Source organism: Salvia splendens, chromosome 21, assembly GCF_004379255.2.
Source record: "Salvia splendens isolate huo1 chromosome 21, SspV2, whole genome shotgun sequence".
In the NCBI taxonomy this organism is placed as follows: Eukaryota; Viridiplantae; Streptophyta; class Magnoliopsida; order Lamiales; family Lamiaceae; genus Salvia; species Salvia splendens.
Window position 1 is genome coordinate 26,055,188 of NC_056052.1, and position 16,949 is coordinate 26,072,136.

Sequence of the window (16,949 nt, forward strand, 5' to 3'; positions counted from 1 at the left end):
AGGAAAAGAATGGCAAACTGAAATAAATGGGATGAGATTGTTTTATTCAATGGCAATTTGAAATAAATGGGTTGAGATTGTGTTATTTTGAAAATTCCAATCATTTACAGAAAGTTGGACTTTGAAAGAAATTGGTTATATGTTTTTTGGAAAGATAAATGCTAAAGTATTACGGGTCGAACAAATTAATCGAGTACGTGTCAGTTTTATAACTTACGATCACGTGTACGAGTAGTAACAATTATGAGCGCGGATGATATAAATGAACTTTGATAGAAGTTCGTTGAATGTTTTTTGGATAAATAAATGTTGAGCATTACGGGGCGAATAGACAATTTTAGTATGTGTCGGTTTTTGTAATTTACGATCACTTGTCGTATACGAGTAGTATTAATTATGAGTGAAGATGCTATAAATGAACTTTGATTGAAGTTTGTTAAATATTTTTCGGAGAGATAAATGTTGATCATTACGGGGCGAATCGAATATTCGAATACGTGTCGTTTTCTATAACCTACGGGCATATATGCAAGTTGCAATAATTGCGAGTGTATAGATGGTTCGGACGCGTGTCGGTTGGTATAACTTACGGTTACGTATACGAGTAGTATTAATTACTCCATGAGTGAAGATGATATAAATGAACTTAGATTGAAGTTCGTTACATGTTTTTCGGAGAGAAAGTGTTGAGCACTACCACCAGACAAGTTGATTATTCGAATATGTGTTATAACTTACGATCATGTATACGGGTAGTATTAATTATGAGTGAAGATGGTTTAGGGTTCGGACGCGTGTCAATTTTCGTAAGTTATGATTGGGTATATAAATGCTATAAAGTACGAATTATGAGTGAACAGATTGCTTGAGCACGTGTCAGGTAACATGTAATAACGGTGTGCGAATAGATGGTTCGAGCACGTGTCAAATTCTATTAACAGTAGTACTAATTATGAGTGAAGATGATTCAGTCGCATGTCAGTTTCTATAACATATATTTCTTTTGTTCTTACTTTTCGTCTCTCTAATTCTATGCATAATCCTTTCTTATGTACGGATATTAGTGAATTGAGTCTGGGTAAATGGACTATAGAGTGTGGGTTATGTTATGTTATGTTATTTAAGTCATTCTTTTTAATCTTAAAATATAGTAGTAACATCTTATCTCTATTAGTGTTTTATTCTTTATTTTTTTTATCTCTATTAGTATTTTATTCTTTAACTTTTTATCTCTATTAGTATTTTATTCTTTTTTTATCTCTATTAGTATTTTATCCTTTAATTTTGTTTCATTTCACTATTAAATATATATTTTTTAATTCGTAACCAAAAGAAACAAATCAAATAAGATGAGATCGATGGAGTTGATGGATAATTGATATATTTTTTCATTCTTATAGTATCTGCATTTCATAACGTGGGCAAAATATATTATAGTCCTTATATATTTTTTCCACTAGATTCTTGTATATATTATTACTCCTACTATTTTTTGATAGATCATATTACTTTTATACTTGATGTGTCCAAATTAATAGTTAATGGACTTAGTCCACTTTTTTAAACCCATCTATTATTATTTGTTAACAACAGTAGGTTTTTATTCTAATTAGAAATTTCATAAATTTTGCAAACACTTTTTTTTCACAAGAATCTTTCACAAACTATTCTAGTAGTACATCTTTAATTCATCCTCTCACATTTCAACGTCGCACGGAAAAATCTAATTCTACAATAGTTCAAATACCTAAATTAGTTGGTTTTAATTACTTTACTTAATTGAAGGTTTAATATACTCCTCTAATAAAGGGATGGCTTGCCACTGATTAACAAAAAAGATTAAATAATTTGTCAAAAAAGATGTTTTTTATCAGTAAATAGTGAAATAAAATAATTATCATACCAAAATAACGAAGGATTCTATTTGAATATTGGACAGCTAATGTCCCGTTGTGAATTTTGAAATTGCAATTCTAGGTGGGATACACCAAATTAGCTTTGTATTTTGCAGAATTATAGGTGAGTATAATATGTATGCTAGTCCAAAAAATAACGTTTTCATAAATTATAGGTGAGTATAATATGTATGCTAGTCCAAAAAATAACGTTTTACATTTATGAAAAGTGGACTTTCAAAGAAGTTAGTTATACATTTTTCGGAGAGATAAATGTTAATTAATTAGCCCTGTTTGTAGAATATTACAGGTGAGAATAATTTGTATTTTAGTCCAAAAAATTACGTTTGAAGATGCTCAGGAGATGAATGTCAAATTGGAAAAAATGGGATGAGATTGTTTATTTTGAAAAATCCTTAGATGAATGGCAAATTGGAATAAATGGGATGAGATTGTTTATTTTGAAAATTCCTTAGATGAATGGCAATTTAAAATAAATGGGTTGAGATTGTTTTATTTTAAACATTAAAAAAGTGGACTTTCAATTTTCAAATAAGTTACTTATATGTTGTTTGGAGAGATAAATGATAGTATTACGGATCGAATAGGTTATCCGAATACGTGCCAGTTTTATAATTTACAATCATATATACTGGTAATAATAAATATGAGTACAGATGCTAATAATGAACCTTGATAAAGTTCGTTAAATATTTTTTGGAGAGGTAAATGTTGAGCATTACGGAGAGAGCAGGTTATTCGAGTGCGTGTCAATTTTTATAATTTACGATCATGTGTACGAATAGTAATAATTATGATTGAAGATGCTATAAATGAACTTTGATAGAAGTTCGTTAAACGTTTTTTGGAGAAATAAATGTTGAGCATTACGGAGCGAGATTATTCGAGTAGTAATACCTATGTGCGAAGATGGTTCGGACGCGTGTCAATTTTTGTAAATTATGATTGGGTATATAAATGCCATAAAGTAGGAACTCTAAGCGAACAGATTGCTCGAGTACGTGTCAGATCTGTAACATATATGATGCAGAGTAATAACTTTGAGCGTTTCATATTCTATAACTTGTAATAGCATACATTACTATAAATATGAGCGAAGTGAATGTTCGAGCATGTGTCGGTTCTTATAAATTACAATCGCAAGCATATATTTTTTTAAAAAATATTGAACGTTCCAATCATTTATATAAAGTTAATTTCGATAGAAGTTCGTTATATGGTTTTTGGAGACATAAATGTTAAGAACTAAATGTCATTAGTTGGTTCCAAACATGTCAATTTTTATCACTTATGATCGCATGCATGTACTAGTAATAATAAATTATGAGTGAATAAGTAGTTCGAATGCGTGTCAATTTTTATCACATTATTACAACTTGAGATAAGTATAATATTTAGTTCACAGTGACCTTTTACTAATACATATATACTTCCCCCGTCTCATTCAAGATGACCACCTATCTTTTTTATTTGTCCCAATCAAGATGGTCACTTTCCAATTTTGGAAATAACATCATCTCTCCTCTCTCCTCATTAAATATTTAATTACCTTTTTCCTCTCTACTTTATTCCACCTAACAATACTTCCTAAAATCTCGTGTCACTCAAGAATGTGGTCATCTTGAGTAGGACGAATGGAGTATTTGTTAGGTCAAACTCAATATAAAGAACATATGTTCTCAGTACTTTTATTCATAATTAGATTAGCACCCATGAGATTAAGAATCTAAGATATACCACTAAACAAATAATTCAAATAATTTTGAGGGTATATTATCGTTGCGACTGTATATAAAAAAATTATTTGGAGTTGCGTCAAATAATTACACAAATATCCGAAGTGGGTGCTAGTGGAGCTCAGCTAGCATAGAGTGGCAGCGGTTGGCAGCGACAAAAGCTTTTTGTTTTATTTGTTCCTGTTTTTCGTCTCTATAATTCCATGCATAAACCCTTTTTGTGTATGGGGCTATGGGCATTAGGGCATCCCCAACGCTGCGGGCCGGACAGCACTTGGGTCCCGGCCTGCGGCCCCCAGCGTTAAACCACCCAAATTTTCGGCCTGGGACGGTCCCGGTGACGCAGTCGCATCCCGGGGCCGCGCCCGGGGTCCGTCCCGTCCCAGCGTTAGGCGTGCTCGGGCCGGAGTTGGTGAGTCCCAGTCCGGTGTTAGAGGTGAAACGGGCCGGACCCAGGTCTTAAGAGCATCGGTAACGCTACGGGTCGGGCCGCAAATCAGGAGTCTCGGCCCGTCCCACGTTTTAAACGGGAGAGAGTCACGGTCTGGGCCGGTCCTGGGGGCGCATTCCCGGCCTGGTGACCGTCCTGCGGCCCGGCCCAGCCGCGCGTTAAATGGTGCGGGACGTGACGCAGCGCTGCCCGGCCCAGGGTTATTTCGTGTTCAGGCCTGGCCGCAACAGAATTTTTTTTATTTTATTAAATTCGAATTTTTTTTTATAAATACTACTCCATCCATCCATTTTCGTACACATTCCACTTCATTTCAACTTCAAATCTCTTCCTAGAATTCGAAAAAATGCCTTCTCGTCAAAGATTATTCGAATCTCAAATGTCCCGGTTGTTAGCAGAGGCGGTACCGGCAATCCAAGAAGAAATCAACAACGAAGTAGAACGCTACCAAGCTGCTATTCAAGCTTGGAACGAACAACAAATCTGGGTACCACGTACTCGTATGTATATTCACCGAGACCGTGAACAAGCTGCCCGGGTTATAAATTTCCGGCGTTTTTTATTTTACGTTTAAAATAGGTTGAAGTTGTGAATAGTGTCATTTATTAGTTGCGGCCCGGGTTGTGGTCTGCAGGGTTAGAGTTGTTGGGGCCTGGGCCGCAACTGAAGAGGAATGATGACGTAGAGAGGACTTGGGGCCTGAAACCGGGTCGGGGTTATTGATTCCCTAATTTCCTTTTTTTTTTTACAGTTGGAAATCCTTGAAGAAATGGAGAGGAAGAAGAAGAAATGGAGAGGAAGAAGGAGAGGGAGAGGAGCGTTGTTACTTTTATGTTGGGATTGAGAGTATAATTATGATTATAATTTTATATTGGGAATTGGGAAGTGGAGTATAAATAATTTTATATTGGGAATTGGGAAGTGGTAGAACTAAAAATGAAATTTATAATTTATAGTAGTTTATAATTTTCTCATTTTATCATTTTTTTTATTTCTAGATTATGATTTATAATTTTTGAATTAAAAATGATATTTTCGTATTATAATTGCTCAATGTTTTCAATTTTTACAAGTAAAATAGATTAGAGTTGTGAATAATGCAATTTAATAGTTGTGGTCTGGGATGGGGCCAACAGGGTTAGAGGAATTGTAGTGTGAGACTCAAATTTAGGAGAATGGTGACTTAGAGGGGACTTGGGGCATGAATTGGAGACGGGGTTGGGGATGCTCTTAGAAAATTGGGTTGTGGATAAATGAATTATAGAATATGAATATTAGATAATGAGTTGTGTTATGTTATTTAAGTAATTTTTCTTTATGCAAAAAATATTAACACCATATAATCTTTATGGAGTACTACTTTATTCTTCTTTCACTTTTCTCTCTTTTTTTCTTCTATTTTTCTTTTCCACCTCACCCACTAAACATATTTTTTGTAATTCTCGTACCAAACAGAAACAACCCACGTAAGATGAGACCGATGGACTTAGAGCATCTCCAATGGCGGACGTCCGGTCGGACGTGCGCGACGGGCGACCGTGACGTCCGCCATTACGGCAGGGGAGGTCGGATACGGACGTCCCGTGAGGACGTCGGGAGTCCTCGGACGTCGGCGCGACGGGCGGGCGGACGTCCGCCATTGTGGCGTGGGTCAGACGTCTGATTTTTAAATTTTTTAAATTTTTGAAGGGGATGGGAAGGGCGATGGGAAGGGCGGATTGTGAAGGGGATGTCCTAGTGACGTGGCAGTAAGATGAGAAGTCCTAGTGACGTGGCGGGAGGTGTTTTCGGGATGTCCTAGTGGATGTCCGAGTGGGACATCCGCCCACTGGAGATGCTCTTAATTTACATTTTTAACCCATCTATGTTTCTACGTAAGATGAGACCGATGGACTTAATTTACATTTTTAACCCATCTATTATTATTTGTTAACTGAAATATAATTTTATTATAATTAGAAATTTCATAAATTTTGCAAACACTTTTTTTTTCACAAGAGTCTTCCACAAACTACTTTAATCCATCCTCTCACATTTCAACGTTGCTCGGGAAAAATCTAATTCTACATTAGTTCAATTGCCTAGATGATTAAGTTAAAACTAATTTAGTTAATTGAAGGTTTAAGAGCTTACAAATCGTGCGGATTGGATCGCTATCGGGTCAACCCAATATAGACCAAACCCAATAAGGTCAAACCCAACTCAACCCGAAATCAATGTGTTCTTATCGGGTCCCAACCCAACAGATTCGTGTCAGATTCATGCAGATTTCGTGTCATCCAAAAAAATATCGGTCATCTTTAAAAGATAGTAAGTTACTATACAATATAGCTTGACGCACGATTAACGACCGAATATTATATAATTAAAATTTGATATTACACGATAAAATAAGATATTACAAAATTAAAATATTTAATTTAAATAATTTTTAAATCCAAATAATAAAATTAAAGCATATTAAAATTAAATGTAAATAATAAAGTTAAAATAATTATAATAATTATTTTTTAATAAAATTTAAGTATACAGTAATATTTTTTATTATGAAAAATAACTAATAATTGTATTAATCATATTTTTCCTAATAAAAATAATTAAAATTAAAGTTTAATATATTATTTTAATTAAACAAAATAATTATTTATTTTCTTAACGGATAACCCAACCCAACCCAAAATTTTCGGGTTCTTATTGGGTCGACCCTATAAGGACCAAAATCCTAAACGTGTGTGTTCGTGTCGGGTTAACTTCGTGTGGATTCGTGCGTGTTCGTGTTGGGTTAACTTCGTGCAGATTCGTGTGAATTATAGTGTTGGATCAAAAAGTTTCGGGTTCATATTGGGTCGACCCTATAATATACTCCATTCACAAAGGGATAGCATGACCAGGGGCGGACCCATATATACTTAGGGTGGGGCTAAAGCCCTTAACAAAATGGGTTTTTAATCTTTTTTCTTTTATAAATATTTAAAATTTATTTAAATTTAAGGCAAATTAGTATATAAAAGCCCTTATAAATAAGCTAAAACACCCAAAAATATACTTTAAAATAAAATTTAGAAATCATAGCCTTTATCATTATTTATTTCTGCGTCCGCCCCTGAGCATGACATTTATTTTTTTTTATAATGAATGCAGAGTGATTTGTACTGATATCTTTGTAAACATTGGTTTGACGAAATGCAATATTCATAATTAGCTTTGTATTTTGCAGAATATTATAGGTGAGGATAATTTGTATTTTGGTCCAAAAAATAAAGTTTTCCCTATAAAGAAAGCTGCTCAGGAGATGAATTACGATTTGAAATAAATGGGTTGAGATTGTTTTATTTTGAGTATTCAAATCAGTGGCGGATTAGGGGGGCAGGAGGGGGCGGTCGCCCCTCCCCGGCGGCCAAGACGGTCGAATTTGTCCTAAGGGTTGGCCGGAAAAAGCCATGGTCGCCTCCTCCGTCGAAAAAAATTAAGAGAGAAGAAGACTTGTGAACTGACCGAGAAGTGGAGTCTCCAATCATTTAGATGAATGACAATTTTAAATAAATGGGTAGAGATTGTTTTATTTTGAAAATTCCAATCATTTATAGAAAGTGGTCTTTGAAAGTAGTTTGTCATATATTTTTTTGAGTGATAAATGTTATGGGAAAATAGATTGTTCGAGTACATGTCAATTTTTATAGCTTACGATCACGTATACACGTAGTATTAATTATAAGTGAAGATGCTATAAATGAACTTTGACAAAATTCGTTAAATGTTTTTTGGATAGGTAAATGCTAGAGCATTATGGGACGAAATAGATTATTCAGACGCGTGTCAATTTTTGTGTTATGATAGGGTATTTAAATGATAGGAAGCAGATTGCTCAAGCACATTTTGTTTCTGTAACATATACGAGCAGCAATACTTGAGAGTGAATATATGGTTAAAATTTAAATGCTATGTTAAGTCAAACTCAATATAACTAATGTATGTTCTCATTACTTTTATTCATAGTTAGATCTATGAGATTACGATTTACCACTACACAAATAAATACAAATCCAATTTTTGTCGGTATATTGTTGTTGCGGTGATATAAAGAATATTTAATTTAGAGTTACGATAAATAATTACACCAACATGCAGCGAGAAAAGCTTTTTCTTCTTCTCTTGCTCTCGCTTTTCGCCTTTCTCATTTTATGCATAATCTTCTCTTGTGTATGGATATTAGATAATGAGTTATGTTATGTTATTTTAAGTCATTTTTCATTTTTCTCTCACTTCATTCTTTAATTTTTTTTCTCACTTAATGTAGCTTTTTAAAAGCTTGTACCTAAAATATACAATTCAAATAAAATGAGAACGATGGAGTTAATCAGTTAATGAATAATTGATATATTGACACATCTAATATTATCTGCATTTCAGAACGTGGGCAAAATATATTATAAAGTCCTTGTACTTTCCTTTTTCTTCCCACTAGCTTCTTGTACTATACTGGACCATTATACTCCATTTTAGGCCATCCACAATAGGAATAGCCCAGCAATAGCCCAACCATAGCCCAACCACTGCCACATCATCAGCACTAAAAATCCTCTTGCCACATCATCAAAACAAGCAAATAGCCCAGCAATAGCCCAACCATAGCCCAGCCACATACTATCCACATCATTATTAACAAATATATACAAAATGAAATAATAAAAAATCACACAATATACGGAATTAAATTTACGACACAAAAACGAGAAAATTCACTAATATTAATAAAATATAAAAAGTACATTAATTTAAAAAAATTACATAATTAAAAAAAACTAATGGCGGTCAATCCTCCGTGCCCATAACTCTTCAATTAAATCCTTTTGGAGTCGAATATGAGCCGCCGTTTGACGAACAAAGCGCGTATATATAGTGTTTCGAAAAAAAAATATTATTTTTTCGCGCTAGGCGGTGCGCTGGGCGATCCGGGCGCTGCAATAGCGCCGAACGGACCGCCCAGCGCCACATAACCGCCCAGCGCTGCGCGGTTTCTCTCTCCACTCAGCCGCTGGGCGGCTGCAATAGACCGCCCAGCGAACCGCCCAGCGCCGGCGCTCGGCTGGGCGGTCGCTGGGCGCCTATTGTGGATGGTCTTATATGTCCAAATTAATAGTTACTGTTAATTCACTTTTTTAATATATGTACAAATTAATAGTTAATGGGCTAAATTCACTTTTTTAAATATATGTCCACGATAAAAGTTAATGGTCTTAATTCACTTTTTTTACCCGTCTATTATGGTGTAGTATTTGTTAACTAAAATATGTTTTCATTCTAAATAGAAATTTCATAAATTTTGCGAACACTTTTTTACACATGCATCCCACTTTACTTCAGCTATATTAAGATAGAATTTTAGAGTAATTTATTGCAAAATCCAATAATTGTAGTGCTTGATGACAAATTAATTGCATAAGTGGAACTACTTGTTAATGAGAGCAAAATATGTTTGTTTATAGTCCAATTGTGTAACCAATTTTAGAGATGCATGTTTTTCTAATTCAGAAGGTTGCTCTCTTCATAATGAGACTCATGTGGAGGAGAATGGGGAAGGACAAAGAGTGGGCCAAAATAAAGGACCATGTTGATTTAAAATAATTTTTTATAAATAGATATAGGTGAGTATCATAAATGTTCATATGATTGAAATGTAAAACTATACTACTAATATTATTCGAATGTGACTGCACCTATAGCGTGTCACCATTGAATTATATATGCATATGAATGTCGTGCCACTCGAAATTATATATGCCATTAAATTTAGAGGATTAGAGCTAAAAATTATTTATTAGCAACTCGATGGGTTATAAGTGCATTTATTGTATATTAGTATTTCATCTTGTTTAATACTTGTTTTAATAATTTAGTTACCAGTTTTAAAATATATTTAATATGCATGTGTTCAATTTTTTTTATCAGTATCATATATAAAAGTCAAATGAATTTGAAATTTTCAATTTGATTATAAGAAATATTTTGAATTGTAAATATTCTTAAAACTCTCAAATGGGCTTATATTTCATTTTAAGTATACGAATCGTATACTAACAATTTAAAATTTAGCTATTTTCTAATTTCGTTTGACTTTAATTATTTTATAGATTCTAAATTGTACTACTATTTTAGAGTAATTTCATATTTTCATCCCTATGCCATTGAAGCTCACAAGCTAATTTTCATAATTAATTTGTAGTCTGATTACTTTGATACCCAAACATTTAGAATTAGAACTGAAAACCCGATGAGCTGACACGATTGAATTTTGCATGTACTAAGAGCATGAAATTCCAATAATTAACATTGCAAACACAACTTCAAAACCGATGCCACTAACACTAGTACTACTAAATTACTTATTCTATCCATCCATCTAAGTCAAAATATGCAAAAACAAGTGCAACATACAGATGAAAAAACAACCTAAGTTAATCAAAATATTGCACAAAACCATCAAAACGGCAAGCTTTTAGAAGTAGAACTAGCAGTGAGCGACCTCAGATGCTGAGATGGAACAAAATCATGCGGCAGATTAGCCCTTTTCACCATCCTATTCATGTTGCTGTGCAAGCTCTGCTGCACCAGCTGCTTCACCGCCATTCTCTCCTGGCTCATCTCCATCGCCATCCTCCCCTCCTCGGCATCAGAGGCGGCCGAGTAGGCTGAAAGCGGGGCCGAGGCGCTCCCCTTCCCCTTGAAGCTCTCCAGCATCCGCGACGCCCTCTTCTGCGCCAGCGTGCTCCCGAGCAGCGTGAGCTCGAGGAGAGCCGACACAATGCCGGCCTCGATCATTGTCTGGCGATCGGTATATGACTTGTGCGCCATCACCATCAGAATGTAGCTCGATTTCTCTTGGCAGATTGGCGAATCGATCCAGTTGAATACGTCCATTAGGATCGGGAATGCGTCTGCGACTTGACTGATTCGCTTCCTCCCTTCGGAGGCAGAGGCTAGGTTGCCGAGGATGGAGAGGATCCGCTCGCTCATTTCCATTTCCCCAATTTTGGTGAAGAGGAACGGAATCAGGTCGGTTCCCGCCATTGCAGCGATGTTTGAAGGTGCGATTGAGAGATTGTACAGCGCTCGGAGCGAATCCTGCTGCGCTTGAGCCTGATTCGATTTCAGAGCCTCCACTAGAAGAGGAATCGCGCCGGAGCACCCGATGATCGGTTTGTTCGAGTCCAGCGCGCTTAACCCTAGGAAATTCGCTACAGCCGCTTCGACGACGGAGGATTCGCCGGATTCGCTCAGCTTCACCATATTATCCACCGCACCTGCTTTCACAATCGCCGCCTTGTTCCTGAAAAATCAATTCCAACGAGATCTACCAGAATCAGCCTCCGATTTTTAAAAAACCTAGCTCAAATTCAATTTAGGGGAAAGTACCGACGCGTCGTTTCCAATGGCGAGGTTGAGCAGAGCATACATCGCCGCGATCCGAGATCGGAAACACAGATCTCCGTCGTCTAACAGAGAAACAAGCGGCGGAATCGCTCCGAGCAGCGCGAGCGTGGTGCGGGCGCCAGGATCGTCCTTGGTCAGCCTCCTCACATCCACCGCCCCCTCCAGCATTGTCTCCTCCACCTGCAGCTTCCTCGCCACATTTTTCAAGCACTGCAGCGACTCCTCCTTCCTCCTCACATCCTCATCGCCCTCCCACCACTCCGGCTGCTTGAGCAGCTCCGACAGCTTCTCCGATCCCTTCCTATCGCCGGATTTCTTCCGCTGGAAGCCTCCGCCGCCGCAGCGCACGCTGTCGAGGATGAGAGACCACAGCTTGAGAGGACGGTCAAGCGAGACCGAACCGGCTTCGCATTTGCCCATGGCGACGATGATCACTCGCACTCACACTCACACTTGCGACAGCGCATTTAGAAACGGTACGTTGATGCATTACACACACAATGGTCTCCGTTTCTGTCGTTTAATAAATGCATTACACAATAGTGGAGATGTAAGAGAGACTGACAGTGGAGAGAGAGTTTTTTTTAATCTGTGAGTGAGTTGCTCAAGGAGATGGAATTATTATATGCATAAGTCCGACACGATATTATATAATGTCTCCTTTACTTTATTTGTTTTGTCATTTTACCGTTTCTACAAGTATATTTTCTTATTATAACTTGTCAGAGTAAGCTTCTTTTCTTTTATATCATCATCTACCATTTTTCTAACTTCTCTATTAACAAAAATAATGGGTTTGTCGGTAAATATTAATTATCATTTTCTTATTTATTCAACTGAAATTAATAATGTTCAAACAAGTCATGTAGAAATGTGGAAGGGTGGTAGGCTTCCAATATCTTATAATTAAATATATATTATATTTAGTTATTAGATTGAGTCTTATATTTTAATTTTAGATTAATAATAATGTATGATAAGTAGTTACAATCACTTCCTTTAAATAAGTATACAATTTTACAATTTAATTTTAAAAAAATAATTACTATGATAATTAGTTATGTCACATCTCTGACAAATATAGTCTCATAACTTAATCATATATATAGTCTTACAACTTAATCCTAGATGAATAATCATATGATGTCATCCGAAAGACATCTATAATGATTAAAGTAGGCTTAGTAATCATCGACACATAAGTATAGAATTGATAAAAACAAAAAAATACGAAAAAAGTTGATGGAATATTATTGATACGGGACGAAACTCATTTTATTGGAGAAAATTTATATTCAAAATAGAAGATTTTTTTTTCAAACTGATTAAAATGGTAAAACATGACTATTGGTGCGGAAGAAGGGAGTGCCATACTTATTTATTATTCCACTTGCAAGTGGGATAATTTTTTAGTATATGAATTAAGAATGTGCTGCTTATAAAATTAAGTGAATAAAAAAATAAAATATGAGAAAGAATAAAAAATGAATAAAATATAAAATAAATTAAAATAAAAGAAAATAAATGTGATAATTTTGTTTAAAATATGAATGACAGATACGAAATTATCTCATTTTTAATGGAACAAATATAGTACTCCTATAATTTAAAAATATAAATTTTAAGTATATTGTTTGTTGATATTTTTTGTTTATATACCCTCTTATATTTTTGTCGTTGTTGAAGGGAAATATTTGCTTTTGCTTCATTATTTTTGTTATATATGAAAATATTTTATAGTATTGTCATCTCACAAGTTATTAGGTCACTATGTTTATGTGTTTGTCTCAACGATATTAGGTAATAAACACAATATAATTTTATCAATAATTTGTTATCATCATCATCATTATTAGTACTATAATTTTATCTCATAATTTGTCTCAACGATATAGTCTTACAACTTAATCCTAGATGAATAATCATATGATGTCATCCGAAAGACATCTATAATGATTAAAGTAGGCTTAGTAATCATCGACACATAAGTATAGAATTGATAAAAACAAAAAAATACGAAAAAAGTTGATGGAATATTATTGATACGGGACGAAACTCATTTTATTGGAGAAAATTTATATTCAAAATAGAAGATTTTTTTTTCAAACTGATTAAAATGGTAAAACATGACTATTGGTGCGGAAGAAGGGAGTGCCATACTTATTTATTATTCCACTTGCAAGTGGGATAATTTTTTAGTATATGAATTAAGAATGTGCTGCTTATAAAATTAAGTGAATAAAAAAATAAAATATGAGAAAGAATAAAAAATGAATAAAATATAAAATAAATTAAAATAAAAGAAAATAAATGTGATAATTTTGTTTAAAATATGAATGACAGATACGAAATTATCTCATTTTTAATGGAACAAATATAGTACTCCTATAATTTAAAAATATAAATTTTAAGTATATTGTTTGTTGATATTTTTTGTTTATATACCCTCTTATATTTTGTCGTTGGTGAAGGGAAATATTTACTTTTGCTTCATTATTTTTGTTATATATGAAAATATTTTATAGTATTGTCATCTCACAAGTTATTAGGTTACTATGTTTATGTGTTTGTCTCAACGATATTAGGTAATAAACACAATATAATTTTATCAATAAATTTGTTATTATTATCATCATTATTAGTACTATAATGGTTTCTTGTCTTGAAGTAATGTCACAATTTTCTTTTTGTGTTTATCTAATAAAAAATGTCACATTCTAATTTCTTAGAAAAAGTAAACTATCATTAACAATACTCCTACAATATAGATTCATTTAATTATATTTTCACTGTGACAACTACTCCTCCATTTATTCTAACAACCTCTTTTTACTAATCTGATATATTAAAACGCGTGATGTTCATTATTTAGGCTTGGTTGAAGACTGAATAAAGTATACATATAAATACAAGTAAAGATGATTTTTGCCTACATGTTTCTCCTATGATAAAGTAACACATCCAATTATTTTTTCTTTATCAAAGAAATGTCCCTTTATCGGTAAATGCATGGCCCAGTGATGTCTCAAATTTACCCTTTGTATAATAATTCATATTCAAACAAACTCAAAACTTTTGCTCTGCATGTATATACAGGTAACATGTTTTCCATGGTAGCTTTAGAAAGGGATAAAAATACCCATTTTAAATATAAAGTTGGATCAAATTATAGTCTGTCCTATAATTTTTAAAATTAAATATTAAATTATAATTTAAATGACTATTTAACCCTTTTATTAAAGCTACGTACTATCTATTTCCCCACACAGATAAGCTCTTTCAAAAACCTAATTCAGAATGTGAACAACCCTTTCAAAATCATAAGTAGTAGTATATATTTAATTATAGAAATATAACATCGAAGCGCATCTGGTGTAGTGGTATCATAGTACCCTCCCACGGTACTGACCACGGTTCGATTCCCTGGATGCGCATCTTTCTTTTTTTTTAAATCTTTTCCTCTTTTATATTAATCATTAATTATTGTAAAGATGGATTAGTTATCAACTGAATACTGTATTTTTTTATCTTCTGCCAAAGACGACGTTCAATTTTCTCAAATTTTTTTTTATCCTAATTTCACAATTTAAAAGGTTCAATTTTTTTTTTCTTTTTAACGAGATAAACTCATTCCTTACAAGAGAATATTGATAATAGAGAGATGTAGTATGAAATTAACAAATAGTCTATCCACTTAATTCTTAAACAAGACAATATTACCGTTAATCCCAAAGCCAATGCCACTTCTACTAGTGTCCCTAACTAAGCTGTCTCTTCCAACAGAAAAAGCTGAATTAGAAACAAACAAAACAAATCCTCACTTGACTACAACATTACAAAAACCTAGAGATGGCATCCAAAGCAATTGCAAGTCTTGGGTGTGAAAGAGCAGAATCCAAAGGGCCTGTTTGGGATATTGCAATTAATCGCATAGCAGCACGGCGTCGCCAAACAGTAGCTTCTGCCTCCGCCGCCGCCGCCGCCGCAGCAAGTGCACAGAGCACATGTCTGAAATCCCCCCAGCTTCCTCCTCCCCACCATCATCTCCGCCGCCACTGGCACCATCGTCTCCTCCACCTCCATCGCCTGCAATTGAATCAACACCACACCATTTTTAGTAAAGATTCGATTTTTAACTAATGGGATCTACGAATTCGAAACTCACGTGGCGAAATCCGGCGATGGTGAGTGATAATGACAGGATTAAGAGCAGCCCGCCAAGAATCGGACGCCGCATCTGCAGAGGTTCTTGTGAGAATTGGGATTATTTTGTGGGAGAAAAATAAAAATGGGATCTTGAAAATGGTGAGGATGTTTGTGAGTGAGAAGAAGAACAAGGATTTATTTATTGGGAAATGGATATGCATTTCCATTTCTTGAATTCACATTTGCCCTTTCAGGAAATTGAAATTGGGAAAATAATGTGAATGTGGGGTGGATGACAACTGCCCCATAAACTAGTCTTAGTTTTACAGTGGGAATTTTACTGGAGTATCACAGTAATAAAATGAGGAGAGAAAGAAGCCAGAAAAAAAATGAACTGAAGTAGCTTCATTGTAGTAGTGACTTTCAAGTCCATAGCCATGTGTTTATGTATGACTTTTGCCCACTAATTCTAGGCTGGATTTGGTGTTTTTTCTTTCATGTGTTGTCTTTGTAGTAAATAGAAGCGTGAGAAATTTTGATAAATCAATGAAAATACTATAGTAGTTGTACACAATTTTAGGAAATTAGGTAATAAGCCACTGGAAATGGGAATTTTGTTGTTGGACCTTTTCGTTAAAAGAGTTGATATAATAATTTATAAACATATATAGAGCTAGCTAGGATTATAGATACTACTATATCAGTGATATTAAGTCTCAAAGATATTACTCCCAGTAAATTGCATACACAAAAATAACTAAGGCTAGCCAATTAAATAATGTAGATTCAGGTTTTCACCACTAGTTTTAAATGTGAAAAAAATACTTACACTTTAAGAGTATAGCAAATTTCTCATGCTAAAGTATTCCTGCAAAGTTAAATTTAATGTAACATGTCAAGGGACATGTAGACTTCTCAAAACGACATCAGTTTAGTAAATTATCGGCAAAATGACATAAACATTGGCTGCACTCTCCATGTTAATGCATTTTTCACCACAGTCAATAATGAAAATTTGTGGTGAAGACCCTAATTAGGCTATAATTGGTGTATTTATTGGCTACTTAGTTCAAATAACTATTAAGAGATTAACATTATTATTTGGGTGAGTGGCAAAACATCTAAACAAGAAGTAGATGTTGTTACTCTCAATTGAACCTGACATGAACTAAAAATTACTAAAATATATCAATGGAATATGAGGTTTTGATATTAAGAAACACCTGAATTAATTAAATTAAAATATGATTATTTGTAAGAGTATGCAAC

At 34.2% G+C, this 16,949-nt stretch overlaps 1 protein-coding gene and 1 long non-coding RNA gene across 2 annotated transcripts; both read right to left on the minus strand.

Annotated features, from left to right (window-relative positions):
* Nucleotides 1-10,393: 10,393 nt before the first annotated feature.
* LOC121785532 (U-box domain-containing protein 45-like) lies at nt 10,394-12,161 on the minus strand. Its single transcript, XM_042183988.1, has 2 exons — nt 11,521-12,161; nt 10,394-11,430 (listed from the first exon to the last, which is right to left on the minus strand). Exons 1-2 carry the CDS (start codon nt 11,952-11,954, stop codon nt 10,584-10,586), a joined length of 1,281 nt encoding a protein of 426 aa, XP_042039922.1. The 5' UTR covers nt 11,955-12,161; the 3' UTR covers nt 10,394-10,583.
* A 3,037-nt stretch (nt 12,162-15,198) lies between these two features.
* Nucleotides 15,199-16,132, minus strand: LOC121783871. The gene is made up of 2 exons (XR_006046660.1): nt 15,700-16,132; nt 15,199-15,620 (listed from the first exon to the last, which is right to left on the minus strand). It is a non-coding gene; the product is annotated as an uncharacterized LOC121783871 (long non-coding RNA).
* Nucleotides 16,133-16,949: the final 817 nt, after the last annotated feature.